The sequence below is a fragment of the Bombina bombina genome, chromosome 6 (genome assembly GCF_027579735.1).
Source record: "Bombina bombina isolate aBomBom1 chromosome 6, aBomBom1.pri, whole genome shotgun sequence".
Lineage (NCBI taxonomy): Eukaryota > Metazoa > Chordata > Amphibia > Anura > Bombinatoridae > Bombina > Bombina bombina.
The window spans coordinates 884,680,901-884,699,177 of NC_069504.1; the positions used below are offsets into that span (position 1 = coordinate 884,680,901).

The window sequence follows — 18,277 nt, forward strand, 5'->3', positions numbered from 1 at the left end:
AAAATAAGCAAAATACTTAATAAAGTATAGAAAAACACATGCATTCAAAAATATAGGTGATTGTAAGATGCTATACGCAGAAAGAAGCGTAATGTGATTTATATTGGCTGCTGGATTTAATTGTTAAAGGGTGCCCCCTGCTCAATGTTAACTTTGCACCACAGAGTGACGTGTCCCTTTCTAGCGAGCTCCATTACTTTCAATAGGAGACAACTCGCCACTCGCAGGGACTGCCCCTTTCTTAAGATAATTCCACCAGGGTAGCCCCACTAAGGGTCCTATGAAAAAACATGTCCGATATGGGGAGGTTTAGATAATTGGTCCCTAAGTGTTTAACCCCTGCAAATAGATTAAACATATAGTAAAGGTCAGCTCCAGAGTAGCAATATACTACTGGGACCTAGCTGATTACATTGGATGAGCCAATGACAAGAGGCATATGTATGTAGCCAACAATCACCAGCTAGCTCCTAGAAGTGCATTGCTGATCCTGAGCCTATCTTGGCGTGTTTTTTAACAAAGGATACAAAGAGAATAAAGTATATTTCACAACAGAATTAAATTAAAAAGTTTCCTTGCTCACTGGTTTTCAAACCTGTCCTCAGGCCTTCCTAACAGGCCAGATTTTGAGGATATCTGAACTGTAGCACAGGTGAAATAATCATCTGATTAATAAACATGGTTATTTGACCTGCTCTCATCCAAGGTAATCCTGAAAATGTGGCCTGGTAGGGAGGCCTGATGACAGGATTGAAAACCAGTGCTCTAGCTGAATGATGGAAATTTAATTGTGATCTTCCATAAGAAGGTGCCGTCAGTTTATTCTACTTCATTTATAGCATATTAACAGGATGGTGTTTGAATAGTCAATTACCCAATCCGGAGACTAACATAGTAATCAAACTGGTGACTTGTCCACATATTCCTAATACATTTCCTTAGACATCTTATAATGAGTCTATGCTTTAATAAGTTTGTGTTTATAGTATGAAAAACATCTCTCATTGGTAGTTTATTAAACTTGTTAAGGATTCCATATGTATCATATGGGTGACCTAAACTTATCACTATCATAAAACCCTAGAAATGGGAAGACCAGTGTTTAGTACTAAATAATACCCATGTACCTTAGGAACTGCAACAATCTCTGTTATTCCCATATGACTGGTGTTGTTTAGAGCTGCTCTATATTGATTTCATTTAAAGACTAGAAATACTTTTGCTGCCTAAGGATTATTTTTTTAACCTTCAGATTGCTGGCAAATTGAGAACAATAAAACAATAGGGGTCTTTCAGTATTAAGCTCACATAAAAAACTGTTAAAGGGACGGTATAGTACTCAATTAGCTGGATAAGGTACCAGAACTGTAAATATAAACATTTATATAGCCAGTAAGGCATTTGCAAGCTCATTAACCACACAAATACGCTTATAAATTATGTCATAGGGTCAATAACACAGCTTCTGATGTGGGCTTTTTGTCTCTGTAGATTTTATTTATTAGTTTTAATGGTAACACAGTATTGTATCTGTTTCATAAGCATTTTTTTTAAAGAGAATCTCAATTATACGAATAAACATCACTCAGGAAATTGGTCCCTGGACTGTGCATTATAAAGGACAAAAATAAATAGGGGAGTGTAATTCGTTACCTTTTCGCTTGCACAAGGTCTTGTACAGAAATCCTATTTATAGGTTTGCAAGTAACAGCTACAATAACTATACAAAATGAAAATACAATGTTTTCACTTTACTTGACACATATAAAATATTTAACGAGTATACAAATGAAATTGCTACTAGCAGTAAACCTTCCCAGCCAGCATTTAAGATCCCACACAAGGTGCATTATGGTCCCAGTAGTCCAATTTTCCACTGCATTGTGGGTTTTTCTGGGAAGTGGGAGTGGCTTCAGCGTATTACTAAGCATAAGGAAATGGGAGGGAAGCTATAAACTGCCATATTTGATTCTGGTAATTACAGTACAGGATGTCCTGACTAATAGGTCTTACAAGACAAAAAAAAAAAGGCTAATTAAATCAGCTATACAATCTGCAAACCGATATAAATAATTTATACTTGTGGTTTTAGCAGCCGCTAGCTGTTACTAGGAACGCGGGCGCTCTTGGTATCCAATGAGTTAAATACGGTTGTGTTTGAAGAAATATTTATCTTTGGCGCTTGCTTCAGATCTATTTCCTATCACCTGGTGTGTGTGTTTATTACACTGGTTAACACGAACTGAATAGTATCACATAAATCAAAGTGCCCAGAATAAGAGCTGCTGGTGGTAGTTTATATTGCCATTTATTTATTTATTGCAGCCGTTGTCAGGGTAGAAAGTACAAGTTGTAGAGTTAGAGATCAGCTATTGGATATTTTAATGCACTTCCTCCTCCTCTTTGATTGACACTACGTTTCACATATGGTCTGGTGTCTAACTTCCCAGCGGTGGAATGTTTCTCACGAGCTGATTGGCCGCTATTCTTGCAGTAGAGAGATATGATTAGCTGACAAGAGAGGTTATAAATAATTATTGAAGGGTTTTGTATGAGTAAAGATGGCGCGTTCAAAGTTGTGGGGGCGTGTCGGAGCCGTATCAGGGGCTTTGGCTGTGATAGCAGGGGCTTATGGGGCACACGGTGAGAAAAGTAGGGTTAGGAGGACTTCTATTACACGCGGTGTGTGTTGGGAAATCAGTAGAATTGTTGAATTTTTTCGGTTGTCACTTTTTGGGAGGGGAAAAATCCACACCAGCCACGCCAATTAGCACATAGCAGCCAGAACGAATTATGCACAGGAACGCAGAAATGAATGCTTATTTAAAATCATCATTTACAATTAGATCCCCAAACCCAGAAGGTTTTATTTTATATTTAGTTTTTATTGTCTTCATTGACCTTATCTAAAAATACAGACCATACTGGTAAAATACAGTTTGGGAGGCAACTGTAGGTCGGCCAAACACTGAATTACAATGGGTAAAATCTGGGTTTAGCGTTCTAAATTATTTTCTTAGCTATATTTCATTATTTTTCCTACAAAAATTGGCGTGGGGGTTCAGATGAGGGCTGCCAACAGTGCTGCAGTGTTTGTGTCTCCAGGAACAATAAGGGGTGCCATATTTTGGGGTGTAAAGTCCCTGTTTTCCCATAGACTTTCCATCCACAGCCTGCCAGTTCTGCTCACCTACATGGATACATTGTATCAAACCCTCAGCCTACAGCTTTTTTTTTACATTTGTAACTGTTTACTGTGCGCACACACACTTAAAGGGACAGTCTACACCAGAATTTTTATTGTTTTAAAAGATAGATAATCCCTTTATTACCCATTTCCCAGTTTTGCATAACCAACACAGTTATAATATACTGTGTTGGTTATGTGATTATCTTGTATCTAAGCCTCTGCAAACTGCCCCTTTTTCGGTTCTTTTGACAGACTTGCAGTCTAGCCAATCAGTGCCTGCTCCCAGATAACTTCTCGTGCACGAGCACAGTGTTATCTATATGAAATACGTGAACTAACACCCTCTAGTGGTGAAAAACTGTTAAAATGCAATCTGAAAGAGGTGGGCTTCAAGGTCTAAGAAATTAGCATATGAACCTCCTAGGTTAAGCTTTCAACTACGAATACCAAGAGAACAAAGCAAAATTGGTGATAAAAGTAAATTGGAAAATTGTTTAAAATTACATGCTCTATCTGAATCATGAAAGTTTATTTTGGCCTAGACTGTCCCTTTAAAGCAGCCCTATCAGTGACAACTGTACAAATTCCTGAGAAAATAATGCTCACACATCACAGCTTAAACTTAAAGGGCAGTATAGCACCTGGTCACACAGTCTTAAAGGGATAGACAAAACCCCACACAGCCTTGAAAGGGTCAACTAGCACCACACGCACATATGGCTGAGAAAATAATTTAGAACGCTAAACTAAGATTTTACCTTACAATGACATATTCAGTTAAATGTATAGTTAAAGTACTGGGTGTGACCCACAAAACATTATTGGTCCCAATTAGAAACTACTGCTAATCAAACTTGCCAGCCCTACATGTTTTTTTTTCTCATTTTTACTAGCTTTAGCAGCAAAACAGTGAATGCATGTATATGGCAAACATCTACATCAAAAGCTTTATTTAAATAGCCAATATTTGTTTTGGCGTATACTGTCTGGACCAGTATTTTTTTGTTGGTCTCGAGTGGTACTTTTGCAAAGTTTAAACACGTAGAGATGCAGGGTTGCTAGTTTTAAAATTACGTACTCTAACTAATGTTTCTACTATATTGGCCCTTTAAATTCCATTGAGTTTATATGAAGTAATGGGTGCCAGCCACCATGTTGGAAACTAGATATTCTACTTATCTCTCCTGTTGATGACAATTATGGACTGATATAAAACGGGCAATACAATAGTTTGCAAACAAGGCTGTGATCCTATAACTACTTTAACAATTCTTTATTCTGCGCAGTTTTGTTAGCACACTTTTATTGCCAGGCTTATATCTGTCTGTAATTGTCCTCGAGGAGAGAGAGATAAGTAGAAATCCTAGGTTCAAACATGACAGAGCCTATTACTTTATAGAAATTCATGTAGACTAAATGTTTACACTTATTTCTTCACTATTTATATTCTTTGGCTAATTTTTTGCTTTGAATGCATCCTTATGTATATAAAGTATTTACTGCTTAATATTTATTTAATAGACTGAAAGGAGAGCAACTGATATGTTTCTGTTCACAGATTTATACCCATGGGCTTTGGCATGGAGGAGCTTTGTATGCTGGTTAACATACATTTGATGTTGCTATTTTGGTGCACATCATTTCTATATTTATGAATTGATTATTGTTACTGGCCATCAGGTATTAAAGTGTAGGAGTACAGTAGATTAAGCTTCCCTGTGGGTAAAATATCAACTCCTCATTTATAGGTGGCTGAGAATATAAACGCTTAAATATTTCCAGAGCTCTAATCTCCCCTGTCAAGTTTGTATAGTCAGTAAGCAACTAGTAAGATGTGCGTTTACAGAGAAACCATTGAGCTATCTTCTCGATATGTGATCTAAACCTGCTAATCATTCTTAAAAAAAGATTTATATAATTTTTTTTTTTTTTACCGGTTTGCAATATGGCTGATACGATAAACAAATACTTTGCACAGGTGACTTGTCATTGGATGTAGAATGATACATGGCAGAATTTTGGAATGGAAATGGTTATATGCCAATACCACAAGTGCATAGTCTTATAAACCAGCTACAAACTACATTGTGATTGGCATTACTTTTACTTTTCATCATCAAAATGTATTGGAACATCAAACGCATTAAAAAGAAACATCATGATTGCGAAGTTGTTGACCAATTTACACATCTAAAAGCATAGGCAGATAGCAGCACAGACCTGCAATACCTTAAAGGGACATGAAACCCAAAAAATGTCTTATGATTTAGGTAGAACATGCAATTTTAAACAACTTTCCAATTTACTTCTATTATCAAATTTGCGCCATTCTCTTGGTATAATTTGTTGAAGGAGCATCAATGCACTACTGGATTCTAACTGAACACATGAGTGAGCCAATGCCAATCGGTATATTCAGTAACCAATCAGCAGGTAGAACCTAGGTTCTTTGCTGCTCCTGAACTTTCTTAGATAAACCTTTCAGCAAAGTATAACAAGAAAAGGAGGCAAATTAAATAATAGAAGTAAATTGGAAAGTTGTTTAATATTGCATGTTCTGTCTAAATCACGAAAGAAAAAAAAAATTGGGTTTCATGTCCCTTTAACAAGAGGGTGGTCCTACAAAATTGCAAAAATATTTTTAAACCATTGGCCACAACATAAAATAATGATCACAAAATATTGTACATACACAAAAAGGAAATATAAATCCTAAAAAATATGGATGTATCTGTTAAAAGGACATGAAACTCAAAACTTTTCTTATTCAGATAGAGAATATTTTTTTTTTTTTTTTTAAAAAGTCTCCAAATTACTACTTTTATCAATTTTACTTTGTTCATGTTATTCTTTGTTGAAGAGATACCTAGGTAGGTAGCGTGCACATGCCTGAAGCACTACATGACAGGAAATAGTGCTGCCACCTAGTGCTTTAGTTAAAATAATATTGTTGCAAAACTGCTGCCATATAAAGCTGCAGACACCTGCACACTCCTGAACTTGCATCACTTCTTTTCAACAAAGGATGAAAAGAAAACAAAGAAATTGATAATAGAAAGAAATTGGAAATTTGTTTAAAATTGTATTCTCTGTCTGAATCGTGAAAGTCACATTTGGGGTTTATGTTCCTTTTAATTTGTGGTGAGAATTATTATTTTTATTCTACTTTAGTTTTCTCCCCAGTGTGTGGGCACACCACTGGGCTGATTTTATTGACCACCTGGCTAAAATTTAAGCCAATATTAAGGTAAAATTAGCTTTCAATGTTTGTTGCTTAAAAGTATCATTTATGTTAATGCAATTAATTTGTTCTTTGGATAACAGAAAATGTTATAATATTGCAAAGTATTACACTGCCCCCACCTGGCTACTTCATAATTCTATTCTGTGGAGAACACTATACTTCTAATAAAGACAGGGTGGTGGTGTTTTTTCCCCCAGTCTACTTGTATATGTAGATCACTTTGATTTTGTGTTGAATGTTTTTACTAAATCTATCTGTTTATGTCTTCTACAGGACTAAGACGCAGTGATATAGATGATTATCTTAAAGAGGTAACTTAGATTTGTTTATGTATTTATATTTAAACGAATACATAAAATAGCAACCAAAAAGAAAAGTAATTCCAGATTCTTCTCAATATGGGAAAAAGCTTGAACATTCCTGGTTTCTGTACTTGAGTAATATAAATTTTGTGTTGTTGCATTAAACCACAATTAGAAATATGACAACACTATATTATCCAAAAGCTCTTAATTAAAGGGACAGTCTACACCAGAATTGTTATTGTTTTAAAAACTAGATAATCCCTTTATTACCCTTTCCCCAGTTTTGCACAACCAACACAGTTATATTAATATACTGTTTACCTCTGTGATTACCTTGTATCTAAGCATCTTCTGGCAGCCCCCTGATCACATGACATTATTTATCTATTGACTTGCATTTAGTACTGTGTTGTGCTGACTCTTAAATAACTCCTCGGGCGTGAACACAATTTTATCCATATGGCTCACATGAACTAGCAGTCTCCTGTTGTAAAGGGCAAATAAAAAAGCATGTGATAAGAGGCTGTCTGTAGTGGCTTAGAAACAGGCAGACATTTAGAGGTTTAAAAGTTAAGAAGTCTATCCCCAAGGCAGAATATAGAGTGATCTGAGATGTCATCACAGAAAATGCAGCATGTCTGCAGAAAGAACAGGAACTGTTAGCACTTTAACTTTTCAGTGCTGCAACAGAGCTGTTCTCTGGCTGCATTGTGTAAGTTTTCCTTAACACAGTACATCCAGAGCAAAGTGTTGTTTGAAGACAACAGTCAAATATGCAGTAGTGCTACAAAGCAACAGTGCATTGATTGTTGTCTGGCTCTGAGATTTTTGCAAGCTCGTTCGTTAGCTTTTCACAGTCTGCAAAGCTGTTTTTCTCTGAATGTAAGCTGTTCGTATGAGCAATGCACCTTTTTTATTACTACATTTCTATGTTGGACTAAGAGAAAAGGAAACAAATTAATTCAAGAGACATTTTACAATTCCTTTTTTTGTCTGCAGCTAATATGCAATGCAATTTTCAACTACTGCACTAGATTATAAAACTTTTAAATATTGCTTTATTCTCCAGTTAACCAACACATTGCAATTGATCTGGTGCTTTAGTGTAACTGACTAATTTACAATTTTATTTTATTTAAAAATGACCTGCAGAAAAATTTTCACAAAAAAAATTTCATTGCAGAAAGTGAAAAAAAAATTCTGTCTCCGGGAAGTCTATTAATATAACAATGTTGATTGTGCAAAGCTGGGAATAGGTAGTTAAGGAGTTATCTAACTTTTTAAACAATAACAATTTTAGTGCTGACTGTCCCTTTGAGTACCAGGGGTTGTCACATTACACCAGTTCAAGTGGCCCCAGTCCAGTCCTCCAAGATATGTTGTTTGGGTTTACGTGGCTAGCTTTAAAGTGTGAAGTTGTAAGCATAAAATCTTAGGCCATTTCTAAGTTTAATAACTTAGTTTACAAGGGAAATATCAGCAAATTATGATGATATATTTTTTAATTGAACTTTAACCGCTTTTTCCACAATAAAGAAGGAAGAAAAAAACCTGGTTATAAAAAATGACATCAAATAGTATAATAGTATATTACAAATACTTTAAATGGTTCATAATTAAGAAGTTTTTTTTCTTGATACGTTGTTAGTTATTAGATCACCCAAGAAGTGACACTATCAAGATAACATTGTGTAGAACAGAGCTTTAAGACCTTTTCATGTTGCTGACGCACTTTTTAGACCTACATCATTTCGCGACACAGTAATTCAGTTGTACTAGCAAACAGGAGGTTAAACTAACTAAATGTATTTACAAGTAATAGTATGTACAGTATATTCAAGAATTTAAAAAAAGTTTAAAGGGACACTGAACCCAATTTTTTTTCTTTTGTGATTCAGATAGAGCATGAATTTTTAAGCAACTTTCTAATTTACTCCTATTATCAAATGTTCTTTATTCTCTTGGTATCTTTATTTGAAATGCAAGAATGTACGTTTTATGCCGGCCCATTTTTGGTGAACAACCTAGGTTGTCCTTGCTGATTGGTGGATAAATTCATCCACCAATCAAAAATTGCTGTCCAGAGTTCTGAACCAAAAAAAGCTTAGATTCTTTCTTTTTCATATAAAGATAGCAAGAGATCGAAGAAAAATTGATAATAGGAGTAAATTAGAATGTTGCTTAAAATTGCATGCTCTATCTGAATCACAAAATAAAAAATTTGGGTTCAGTGTCCCTTTAACACCAATAGCTACTTACTATTTTAATGGGATGCATGAGGTTGATGGGGTGAACAGTTTCTGAATATTTTGTAGAATATTAGATAAAGATACTTGCAGTTTTAAGCTTCCACTTTCTATCCATATACCAAGAGCAGGAACAGCAATGCACTACTGGGAGCTAGCTGCAACAAAAAAACAGAAATCACTGACTTCAGCTTAGCGTTTAAGCTGCCGCCCTCAGAGCTCTGTGAGTCTGACTGGCTATTGCTCGTGCTGCAAACACACTGCTGTCCCACTCACTGACTACACGTGCAGTCACGAGCCGATTGAGGAGACTACACGTGCAGTCAGGAGCCAATGTGCCGCCCAAGCCACCAATGGGAATAGTTTCAGTTCCCACTGAGCTGCGCCAATAGGTTAAGATGATCTGTGACCCACTAGGTATCAATCATGTGTCAACTCAACCATGTGGTATGCGTAGCAGGCAGGCGAAAAGTCTGAAACCAAAAAAAAAATGTTTTTAAAAATGTAAATTAAAAATAAATTGTGCTGAAGCAGGGACACACCTACACACTGCCACGCCACCGATACACTGTGTCACGACACACAGTTTGGAAAGCACTGGTGTAGAGTATAGATGTTGAAGTCCTTAAAACAATCCTGTGAGGGAACTTTATAAAGTCAATACTATTACATATCTATAAAAACAAGACAACAGTGGTACCAGAATTGATAGAAAAGTATTGCCGAACATTCAAGTAATCAAATAAATTAGGAAATTATGATGTTTTAAGCTCTAGATTGTTTCTTGCCCCTTTTCTTGTCTACAGAATCAATTTAGTTATTTTAATAGTACATTTTCATTTGTGCCTGTTCTCAGAACATCATAACTTGAAATTCAATTTCCAGGTAAAATGGCCCGTTACTAAAGATGTCGTCATCACATATGGGAGTTAAAGGGACAGTAAACTGTGTAATTAAATTACAAGATTTTCTGCAGATTGAAAATGTTTGGAATGCATTATCCCCTTGTTTACTGCAACTGTTTTTAAATAGCCAAACTCCACTCACCACTTATCTTATTTGGAGGAGGAAATCCAGACTTACTACTGCAGTAGATACAGCTAGCCACAATGACTCTTGTGTTTTTTTTTTTTTTTTTTTTTTTTTTAGATCTTTTCTAAAGCCAATTAGGGACAGACTTTGTGCAGGGTTAGGCTTGAGAAGCCTGACGTGCACTTTTGGTTTTCAGAATTGTAAAACCCTTAATTTTAAACTTGAATTACAGAAAAAGGGGGTAAAATAAATAATAAAAGCTAATAAATACTCTACACAGCAACTTTTTTTTCTGTCAAATACCATAACTATTTGTTGTATAGTGATTTTGGCTGTAGCATTGAATCTTTATACTGCCATATAGAAAGCATAATTAGTAAGGTCATTTAATAAAAATGTGTAAGCATTTGAACGACTATTTTAATATAAAATGCCTATGCAAATTTAATCTGTACATTTGCTATCATATATCTGTCTTGACAAAACTACACCACTTATAGTTGTGTTTTCCAAATCCAGTCCTTAGAACTCTTAGCAGACTAGATATTCATTGTATCTTAACTGGAACACAGGTGAAATAATCAACTGATCAGTAACCATGTTTACTAACTGATTTTCACCCATTAGCTGATTATTTTTTTTTAAAAAAAAGCTCAAAACCAAACCAGCTTAGCACCCAGGTGGGAAATGGCTTGGCACTCGAAGGGTTAAAGGGCCTTTATTCCATAGGGCCAAGTATACAAAAAGTTTGTGCCTAACACAGCCCTTAGTCATGCCTAAATGTCCTTTTTTGTTTCCTCAGCTATTTGCAACAGGGAACCAGTACCACTTCCTGCACAGCCTGGCATTATTGGCAGTACCACATTGCAGACGCCCACACTTGGTATGTGTATGGTAGAAGTGTGGGCAATGTGTCCCTCAGAATTTGAGTGACTGAAGAGTTATGAATCTGTTTTCTCCTGCTTAATTATCTTTCTAGCAACAATATTTATTGCTATATGGTTCTTACAGAGACTATTGTGTTTTTGCATTAAAAATGATAACATACTAAACATATTAAATTAGTTGCACTGTATGAGATTTAGGCGGTATCTTGATTTGTGAATGTTTGACTATTAAATGTGTCTACGCTCAGTGAAAACAATATTGTATTAAAAATATCTGTACATCCTGATACAGTCATCTGTTAGTTCCTTAAATCACATTTCCTCTGTTTATTTAACAGGCTGGATCTTTCCTAACATCTGGAATGGTTCTCTTCTGCGGAACATTTTATTACCATGCTTTGACTGGAGACCCCACTCTTACCAAAGCTGCACCCTATGGGGGAACACTCCTTATTTTGGGTTGGGCTGCTATGGCACTTTGACATTTTTGTTTTCTGTAACAGGTGTCGGACTTTCCATGTAAGCTCAGGTTTGTTGTATTTCGTGGATGGTGAAATGGATACAAAAATTATCAGCGTAAATGAGAATATAATTTTTTGGATGCTAAAGTACATTATTCATTGCTTTTTCAGTCCTCAGCTTTATTTTTTTTTTACCATTCCTTGGCCAATTTTTGCCTCTTGCTTCTATGTAATTACTTTTTGGTGATTTTTCTAACTTTGTAAAAAAATGTAAAGTGAAACGAACTATATAAAAAATGCTTTACAATGCTTGGTTTTATTGTACAGATTGTGTGTGTGTGCTTTGATAAAAAAAAACCCTGCTGTTTCTTTCTTGTTTGGCCATGTAACTAGAGTTTAGATACAATTCTGATAGAAAACAAATATTTGGGGCTAGATCAGTTGAGCCCTGCATTTTAACAGGGTCACTACATACCGATGCCTTCCTAGTAATAACTGCAGCTGTTACTTTCTACATTCCTGCTTTTTCAAAGAAAGATAGCAAGAGAACGAAGAAACATTTATAATAGGAGTAAATTAGAAAGTTGCTTAATCTATCTCACTGGTTTTCAAACCTACCCTCAGGCCTCCCTAACAGGCCACATTTTGAGGATATCTGAACTAGAGCACAGGTGAAATAATTAGCTGATTAGTAAACATGGTTAATTAAACCTGCTCTCATCCAAGGTAATCCTGAAAACCTGGCCTGTTGGGGAGGCCTGAGGACAGGTTTGAAAACCAGTGCTCTATCTGAATCATGAGAGAAAAAAATTGGGTTTGTTTCCCTTTAAGGTGCTGCACCACACTTGTGGGATTTGACCCCCTTGATTATTTTTTTTCCTGCTCCACATTTGTAATGCGTTGAGGCACAAGAGGTCTTTTCATTTAATTTACACCTATGGACTTATAAAAATCCAGTATTTTTTTTGTTATGTCCATTATTTTTGTGAAGATTTTACTGGATTACCTGCTAAAATACTGGACTGTCCTGTTGAATACGGGGCACTTGGTGCTACTACTACTAGATGGGTTGTGTAGTGGGGTTGTTAAGAGGTATTAGCAAGTAAATACACCAGATTAGCTGATCGGGGTTATAGGTGTGAGTGAGACATTCCATAGTTGAAGTTCATTGGGTATCATGGGATTCCAGAATACTGGGTTTATAACTGGTTTCTGTATGACAGTAGCTTTGGTCAGCACCTTTTTACCTTGCTGGTTATAGCAACCACCTATACGATTTTGATTACACAATGCTTTGTCACTATAATTCTTTGAGTCTGTTGCAAAACACAAAAATATACAGTAGGCATGGGCAAACATTCAGCATTTGCTATAAATGAATTGTGAATATGGCCACAGGCAGCGGCATTTGGCTATTTTCAGCGCTGGATTTTGTGTAGAAGCTCCACTGGTTTGGTGTGTCCGTCCTTGTGATGTGATAAGAATTGCTACTTCTCTGCCACAATCAGTAATACACCCCGTAACCACTGAATGTCCCATTAGTAGAAAGTGTTCATGTCTTCTCACAAGTATTAAGTAGCTGGTTATAAAGGTTTTCTTAAAGGGTCAGTAAAGTCAAAATTAAACGTTCGTTATTTAGACATAACATGCAATTTTAAACAATTTTCCTATTTACTTCTGTTATGAAACTTGCTTTGTTTTCTTGGTATCCTTTGACTACTAAACCTAGGTGGGCTGATAGGAGCTTAGAAGCACGCACATGTCTATAGCATTCTATAGCAGCAGTGTTTGTAACTATATATATATATATATATATATATATATATATATATATATATATATATATATATATATATATATATATGTGTAAATCTTGCTATAAACAACGTTGCAAACACTGCTGCCAAACGGCTTAAGACACGTGCACGCTCCTGAGCTCACGTAGGATTACTCTTTAATAAAGGATTCTAAGTGAACTAAGCAAAATGTATAATAGTGCATGACAAGTTAAACAACTTTCCAATTTACTTCTATGGAATCAATGGAAGTTTAATTTTGATTTTATGGTCTCCAATGAAATGGTTGATAATTTATTCACCTGCCATACTTGTCATCTTCAAGATGTTAACCATTTGTTGTCATTGTTGTGAACAGGTTGTTTTGTTTATATTTCTGTAGGACGCTGTATTCTGGATCATTGTCCATCTGCTCTTCACATTATTGCACATTTGCCCCAAAAATATATCAGTCTTTTGTTTAGCACAGTTAAAGGTACATGAAGCCCAATAATTTGTTTTTAATGGTTGAGATAGATTATGCAATTTTAACCCCTTAGTGACCAGAGCACTTTTCCATTTTCTGTCCGTTTGGGACCAAGGCTATTTTTACATTTCTGCGGTGTTTGTGTTTAGCTGAAATTTTCCTCTTACTCATTTACTGTACCCACACATATTATATACCGTTTTTCTCGCCATTAAATGGACTTTCTAAAAATACCATTATTTTCATCATATCTTATCATTTACTATAAAATAATTTATAAAATATGAGGAAAAATGGAAAAAAACACACTTTTTCTAACTTTGAACCCCAAAATCTGTTACATATCTACAACCACCAAAAAACACCCATGCTAAATAGTTTCTAAATTTTGTCCTGAGTTTAGAAATACCCAATGTTTACATGTTCTTTGCTTTTTTTGTAACTTATAGGGCCATAAATACAAGTAGCACTTTGCTATTTTCAAACCATTTTTTTTCAAAATTAGTGCTAGTTACATTGGGACACTGATATCTTTCAGGAATACCTGAATATCCCTTGACATGTATATATATTTTTTTAGAAGACATCCCAAAGTATTGATCTAGGCCCATTTTGGTATATTTCATGCCACCATTTCACCGCCAAATGCGATCAAATACAAAAAATCGTTCACTTTTTCACAAATTTTTTCACAAACTTTCAGTTTCTCACTGAAATTATTTACAAACTGCTTGTGCAATTATGGCATAAATGGTTGTAAATTCTTCTCTGGGATCCCCTTTGTTCAGAAATAGCAGACATATATGGCTTTGGCTTTGCTTTTTGGTAATTAGAAGGCCGCTAAATGCCACTGCCCACCACACGTGTATTATGCCCAGCAGTGAAGGGGTTAATTAGGAAGCATGTAAGGAGCTTTTTGGGGTATTTTTAGCTTTAGTGTAGTGTAGTAGACAACCCCAAGTATTGATCTAGGCCCATTTTGGTATATTTCATGCCACCATTTCACCGCCAAATGCGATCAAATTAAAAAAAATGTTACATTTTTCACAATTTTAGGTTTCTCACTGAAATCATTTACAAACAGCTTGTGCAATTATGGCACAAATGGTTGTAAATGCTTCTCTGGGATCCCCTTTGTTCAGAAATAGCAGACATATATGACTTTGGCGTTGCTTTTTGGTAATTAGAATGCTGCTAAATGGCGCTGCGCATCACACGTGTATTATGGCTAGCAGTGAAGGGGTTAATTAGGTAGCTTGTAGGGAGCTTGCAGGGTTAATTTTAGCTTTAGTGTAGAGATCAGCCTCCCACCTGAAACATCAGACCCCCTGATCCCTCCCAAACATCTCTCTTCCCTCCCCTACCCCACAAATGTCCCCGCCATCTTAAGTACTGGCAGAAACTCTGCCAGTACTAAAATAAAAGGAGAATTTTGGCTTTTTTGTGCTTTTTTTTTAAGCATATTTACATATGCTTATGTGTAGGATCCCCATTAGCCCCCAACCTCACTGATCCCCCACCAAACAGCTCTCTAACCCTCCCCCTCTGACTTAATGTGCGCCATCTTGGGTACTGGCAGCTGTCTGCCAGTACCCATTTTAGTGAAAAATATGCGGTTAAATATAAAAAAAATGCCCCTTTTCTGTAGTGTAGCTTCCCCCCCCCAATACCAACCCCCCACCCCTTCCTGATCCCTTAGATGCTTTAAAAAAAATAAGTTAATTATATATTCAACTTGTACCTTTTTTCTGTAGTGTAGCGGTTCCCACCCGCTCCCGCCCCGTGCACGCGCCCGCCCGCCACCCCCGTGCACGCGCGCGCGCCCGTGCGCGCCCCCGGCGATACCGCAACCGATCCCGCCCCCCTCTCTCACTAAGAAGCCATCGATGGCCGCCCACCCACCTCCCACTTCAGCTCCCACCCACCAACGAATGCGGCCATCGATGTCCGGTGCAGAGAGGGCCACAGAGTGGCTCTCTCTGCACCGGAGGGGTAAAAAATGTTATTGCAGGATGCCTCAATATCGAGGCATCCTGCAATAACCGGAAATCAGCTGGAAGTGATCAGGATCGCTTCCAGCTGCTTTCCAAACCGAGGACGTGCAGGGTACGTCCTTGGTCGTTAAGTGACTTTTTTAAGAGGACGTACCCTGCACGTCCTCGGTCATTAAGGGGTTAAACAACTTTTCAACTTACTTTTATTATCTAATGAGCTTTGTTCTCATGTTATATTTTGTTGAAATGCATACTTAGGTAGTCTCAGGAGCTGTAGCTAGCTGCTGATTGATGACTGCACATATATACCTCTTATCATTGGTTTACCAATGTGTTCAGCTACCTCCCAGTAGTGCATTGCTGCCCTTTCAATAAAGGATATTAAGAAAATCAAGCCACATTAACCCTTTAAGGACACAGCTTTCAGTTTGCTCAATTGTTTTATGACGGAAAAATTCCGTCCTGTCCTTAAGAGGTTAATAATAGAAGTAAATTGAAAAGTTGTTTACAATTTAATGCTCTATCTGAATTGTGAAAGAAAAATTTGGGTTTCATGTCCCTTTAAACATTCTTTACAGTTTATATTTTAAAGGGCCATTCTAATGCAAAAATTGCAATCTCTAATTTTTGCACTACTGTCCCTAGATAGCTATAGGTAACGTCCCACATGAGAGAGCCACAAGCAGAACAATGACATTGATTGGTGTGTTGTTAAATACCAGCTTGCTCAGGAGCTGCAATGCTAGTGGAGCTTTCGGTCTTTAATACCATTGCAGGGGTTAAACATATTGTTATATAGGGTCAGGGATGCAAAAAGGAGGGTTTTTACTTTCAAATAAGTAGTCTCATATTCTGCACAGTGTTGTGGGGGCAACAGAATATTACTTATCCCCTTTGCGTTTGTTCTATATGTCTATGGATATGCCATTGATTACTGTTGCCATGGTACATTAGGTACACCCTGTCCATCTTTATGGCAACCACCTACTACAGGGTTCTCACAGTCATGGAAACTCTAGAAGTATCAGGGGATTTTAAAATTTTGATTTGTGATTATAATTTTTTCTAGTTGTGCTGTAAAATATGTAATCCAAATATTTCATAGGCATTGGTTTAAAATACGTTATTTAGACCTAGCGTACCAGGCTAGCTAGAGATGTTTATGCTTCTCCTATTTTTAGGACCTTGTTTATGCTAAATGCAACTTACCAGATACGTATTTTATTTCAGAGATGTGATTTCACAATGGGCAGTCTAAATGTGAACTAGAAAGTGTTTAACATCCATCGGAAATGAATGCAGAAAGATAGAAACAGGTTGCTTGTTAACAATAGGCAATCCACATTACATTATAAAGCTACTGGTTGGGAAATTGAACACATATTGGTTGTTCAGTGATTGTCCTGCCTGAGACCAGGATTTCACGACAGCCACTGACTGCAGCACCAGGATGATGATATGTAAATACCAAGAATATTAATATTGTGGCCTTGTCTTAAAGTCTACTTTACTAATCTCAAGGTGAATTATTCTGAGAGACAGCTGCATGGATCTTCAGCACCATTGAGGGAGAAGTCGCACTTTTCTAACCCAATGCCAGACAAACACAATACCTTACTTAGTATAAATGATACGATACATGATTCTAGAATATTTTAGGGTGACCAGATCTGAGATTTAAAAAAAGACACTTTATTGAAAATTAACGGACTAGGGATAGATGAAAATGTTAGCTCATGGATAAATAACTGAATAAAAGACAGGGAGCAAAGAGTAGTAGTAAACTGATCATACTCAGATTGGACAAAGGTAATCAGCAGAGTCCCCCAGGGATCAGTTTTGGGCCCAGTTCTTTTTAATATTTTTACTGATAATAATAATATTTTTGCAGATAATACAAAGTTGTGTAAGGTCATTAGGTCAGTGCAGGATTAAATTGCTTTATAAGGGAAACTACAAAAATTAGAAGAATGGGCAGGTAAATGGAACATTAGATTTAATACTGGAAAATGCAAGGTTGTACATTTTGGAAGTAAAATTATGCAGGCAACCTATTTAAATGGAACTAGACAAAACAGGAGGAAAGGGATTTGGGAGTACTTATAGATAACAAGCTGGGTGCATTGGGTGCACAATGTGGGGCAGTGGCTTCTAAGGCTAATAAGATACTAGCATGTATTAAAAGAGGCATTGATGCAAGGGAGAAAAGCATAATTCTGTCACTAAATAAATCCACGGTAAGACCTCAACTTGAGTATGGAGTCCAGTTCTCTGAACCAATCTCAAAAAAATACATTGCAGTCTAAGAAAAAGTTCAGCGAAGGGCCACAAAGCTAATAAGGGGAATAGAGAATTTAAGCTATGAGAAGAGGTTAGTCAAACTGGGTCTGTTTTCTCTAGGAAAAAAGGCGCTTGAGAGGAGGTATATTATAAATATATTCAAGGCCCCTATACATAGATGGCGGAAGCTCTGTTTATTCCAAGTTAATTGTTTGTGACAAGAGGTCACAATTTAAGGCTGGAGGAAAGGAGGGAGATTTAATCTCCAGCAACGTAAATGTTTTTTTCACTGTAAGAACAATCAAATTGTGGAACTCATTGCCTAAGGAGGTAGTAAATGCCAATACTTAGATACATTTAAAAATTATTTAGATAA

At 36.5% G+C, this 18,277-nt stretch overlaps 1 protein-coding gene across 1 annotated transcript; it reads left to right on the top strand.

The window, feature by feature from the left end:
* Positions 1-2,544: 2,544 nt before the first annotated feature.
* Positions 2,545-11,689, top strand: TMEM256 (transmembrane protein 256). Its single transcript, XM_053716151.1, has 4 exons — positions 2,545-2,643; positions 6,708-6,745; positions 10,820-10,900; positions 11,243-11,689. The coding sequence occupies exons 1-4, from the start codon at positions 2,562-2,564 to the stop codon at positions 11,384-11,386; spliced, it is 345 nt and encodes a 114-aa protein (XP_053572126.1). The 5' UTR covers positions 2,545-2,561; the 3' UTR covers positions 11,387-11,689.
* Positions 11,690-18,277: the final 6,588 nt, after the last annotated feature.

Bases quoted from the DNA above. Each gene is read 5' to 3' on its own strand.
- TMEM256 (XM_053716151.1), top strand. From the start codon at position 2,562: ATGGCGCGTTCAAAGTTGTGGGGGCGTGTCGGAGCCGTATCAGGGGCT. The intron at 2,644-6,707 runs GTGAGAAAAGTA...TGTCTTCTACAG, and splicing joins AGGGGCTTATGGGGCACACG to GACTAAGACGCAGTGATATA. The intron at 6,746-10,819 runs GTAACTTAGATT...TTGTTTCCTCAG, and splicing joins TAGATGATTATCTTAAAGAG to CTATTTGCAACAGGGAACCA.